We start from the raw sequence: 3,160 nt of genomic DNA, 5'->3' as shown, positions 1-3,160 counted from the left end.
AACCTCCGAAAATGTCAGAAATAAATTTCATTTCTTTATAAGTTACCCAGTTTCGGGTATTCTTGTTGTAAGCAACAGAAAGCAAACTAATATGCTGGTATTGCATGCATGCTGGACAGGTGCACACACGCACATGCATGCACACACACAAAACCGTCCTCATACCTCCTCTCAAATCCTAACCTTCCTTCCATAACATGCTGTGTTATCTATTCGATTGTTCACATTATCCACTAAATTGTGAGTCCTTAAAGGGTCTTATTCATTTTTGTATCTCCGATACCCAGCATACAAAAAGTATTTAATAAATATCTGAGGAAAGGAAAGAAGGAAGAAGGCAGGTTTGCCTATTTAATCATATCAACATTATTATAATTCTCCAGAGATAATAACAAAAGCGTCCAAAAAAGTTATTAAGAGTTCAATAACAAGAGTTCATGTCATTTATTTTACCATTTTTTAAATATTTCATTTGTAATTTATAATTTTTAATGAAGATGCTTCTAGACCAACCACAATATTACATACATAAAGGGTTAAAATTTCCAATAAGGAAGAATCTCAATAGGAATCAAATGGTCAAAACTACATAAATGTTCCATTCCCTGATAATTTTAATAGCTATAGAACAAAGGATGCCACCACTAGTACACTAAAGTTAACTATACATATATGGTGAGTAATTTCTAGAATGTATCCTGGGCTACAAAAGTATCCCGCAAGGGTTAAGTTAGGCTATTCTTCTGCCTACAGGCCACGACCATCCAACCCTTCAGAATTAGTTCAGGCAGGAAAAACTAAACATAAGGGAACTATTAACTGGCCCAGTCATTTATTCATGGTTGTGGACAGGACATAAACAGGTACTTGTGCAGCTACAAAGGCTTGTCCTACACAGGATCTCCAGCCAAAGGGTTGAGTGAGAGCTGAAATCCAGCCTGCATTCCACTTACCAAACTGTGCACCTGGTGCAGGGATGTGTTGGCCCAAAGAAAAGGATGCCCATTTCTAACTGTCACCAAGGCCCTACCCACAGACCAAGCCAGGTACCATGTACTGTAGAGAGGATGCCTTTTCTAATTTACAGAGAGGTACTGTACAGGTCAATAGAAGCCCTGACCAGTTAAGTTTTATTTCAAGAAATCAGTTTAAAGATGTACATGAACGGAGGAAAAACAAGAAATAGAATTATTAAACGGTGGCTGGAAGCAGAGAAAAAGCATGATAATTGTATAGTAGGTGACATGTAATACAGAACTAAACGGGGAAGGTGGTGGCTTGCATGTGAGAATAAAGTGAGCAAAGAAAGATGCCACAAATTTTATCCAGAAGGGGAGCAAAGTAGGTGAAAGTTAACAGAGAATAAAGGAGAGAGCAGAAAGCAAAGCAAGAGATCAACAGAATGAAAAAGCCAAGCAAATTTCTGCAAATAAAGCTTTGATTTTTGTCTTTGCTTCATTTCAATTCTTTGGTGGTCTTTTGGTTTTGGTTTTGGGGTTTTTTTTTTCTCTTGCAGGCCTCTAAAGAAGAAAATGCTGGATAAGCTGCAGTTTAAAATATTGGAAACTTGAGAATTAAAAGGTAATGTACCTCTCCGTGAATCCCAGCTTGGCAGTCATAGTAACACTGGCAAACGGCCGTGTAAAGAGTGGCTCTCCATGTCAGGTACCTGACGGACAGCAGCGGGACCGAGGATTCCATACAGATGCTGGCCCACAGGAGATATTCTAAGGCCTGAGACACAAAGGGCACACTGAGTTGATTTTCATTTTAAGCTAATAATGATGATTGTATTTGATATCATCAAATTATAAGTTGTAAGCGCAAGTTGCTGACTACCTAAACCAAAAATACCATAAACAATGAGTCAAAAAAAGAAAAACCCAAGCATTTAAAAAGTACAAGAATAATTTAGAGAACTCAAAATCTCAATATTTGATATCATCAAATTATAAGTTGTAAGCGCAAGTTGCTGACTACCTAAACCAAAAATACCATAAACAATGAGTCAAAAAAAAAAAAAAAGAAAAACCCAAGCATTTAAAAAGTACAAGAATAATTTAGAGAACTCAAAATCTCAAAATAGCCATTTTAGAATGTCTTCCTTCTTAGCTCCTGAAGCCTTCCAGCTAATTTTTATTAATACGTATCAAGTGCCAATGGTAGTCTCAGAACTAAATCCAAGAATATAATCATTATTAGTTGGCCTGGAACCAGTGTATTATTCTGAAAATAAACGGGCATCGGAAGGTAGGAAAAAATGGAAAAGGGTTACAGCCTGGGGCCTGTGATGCGTAGTAGAAACCATCCAAGATTGGAATTAAATAAAACTGGGTTTCAGTCCCATTTTTACCACTTAGTGGTGGCTGTATCATTCTACCTCTCCAGACTTCAATTTTCTCATTTATAAATGGGTATTTTATCACATCACAGCAGTGCTGCTATGAAGAAAGAGACAATGCACATGACCTGCTAGGACAGTGTCTGGCACACTGTAAGCACTCCATAAATGGTGCTATTACCAGTGTAATTATTCCCAAAGTAAAATTTGAAACAAAACAGTAGAGAAAAGATCACCACTGATATTGGTCTGTCTGCAGGAATATATATAATGGCCTCTTGTGCTATTCTTGCTAAATAACTTTTCTCCTCAAATCTACTGACAATTCTCTTTTGACATATTCTTCCCATAAACCCTATACTGGGAAACACTATTTGAATATATGTATGTATGTATGTATATATGTATGTATGTATGTATGTATGTATATATCTCCTGCCATTAACTTTTTCAATCTTTATGCTTTCTTCAAAAATATCCCAAAAGCTCAAAGGGTAATTAGATTATATTGCCTTTTACTTGATTTAATATAAGAAGAGGAGACTTGGTCTGTGCTCCACATATTATTATAAGGAATATTAGTGGAGTGAAAATAAGAATCTGTGACTTAAATATCTCAGAATCTCACATTCTCAATTTCATCCATGGATATATCAGTTTTTTGGGGGGTTTTTTTGTCTTTTTTCGTGACCGGCAACGGATCGCAACCCTCAGTGTCGCACCCGTACCAGACCAGGACCGGCAACGGGATCGCAACCCTCGGTGTTGCACCCGCACCTCGCTCAGCCAGTGAGCGGCCGGTCTGTATGTGGGATCCGA

At 37.4% G+C, this 3,160-nt stretch overlaps 1 protein-coding gene across 1 annotated transcript in view; it reads right to left on the bottom strand.

The window, feature by feature from the left end:
• The window catches only part of LOC103587571 (chromosome unknown open reading frame, human C12orf55), a gene marked incomplete at its 3' end in the record, with an annotated part of 124,558 nt that overhangs the window by 95,878 nt on the left and 25,520 nt on the right, over positions 1-3,160 (bottom strand). Inside the window, exon 6 of the mRNA XM_008569066.1 lies at positions 1,591-1,734. Coding sequence (XP_008567288.1) covers positions 1,591-1,734 — 144 coding nt within the window. The remainder of the gene's footprint in view (positions 1-1,590; positions 1,735-3,160) is intronic.

The sequence above is a fragment of the Galeopterus variegatus genome, unplaced genomic scaffold, assembly GCF_000696425.1.
Source record: "Galeopterus variegatus unplaced genomic scaffold, G_variegatus-3.0.2 Scaffold461, whole genome shotgun sequence".
NCBI classification, from domain to species: Eukaryota; Metazoa; Chordata; class Mammalia; order Dermoptera; family Cynocephalidae; genus Galeopterus; species Galeopterus variegatus.
Note: the sequence above shows the minus strand (reverse complement) of the source record. Positions and strands in the feature narration are given on the sequence as shown.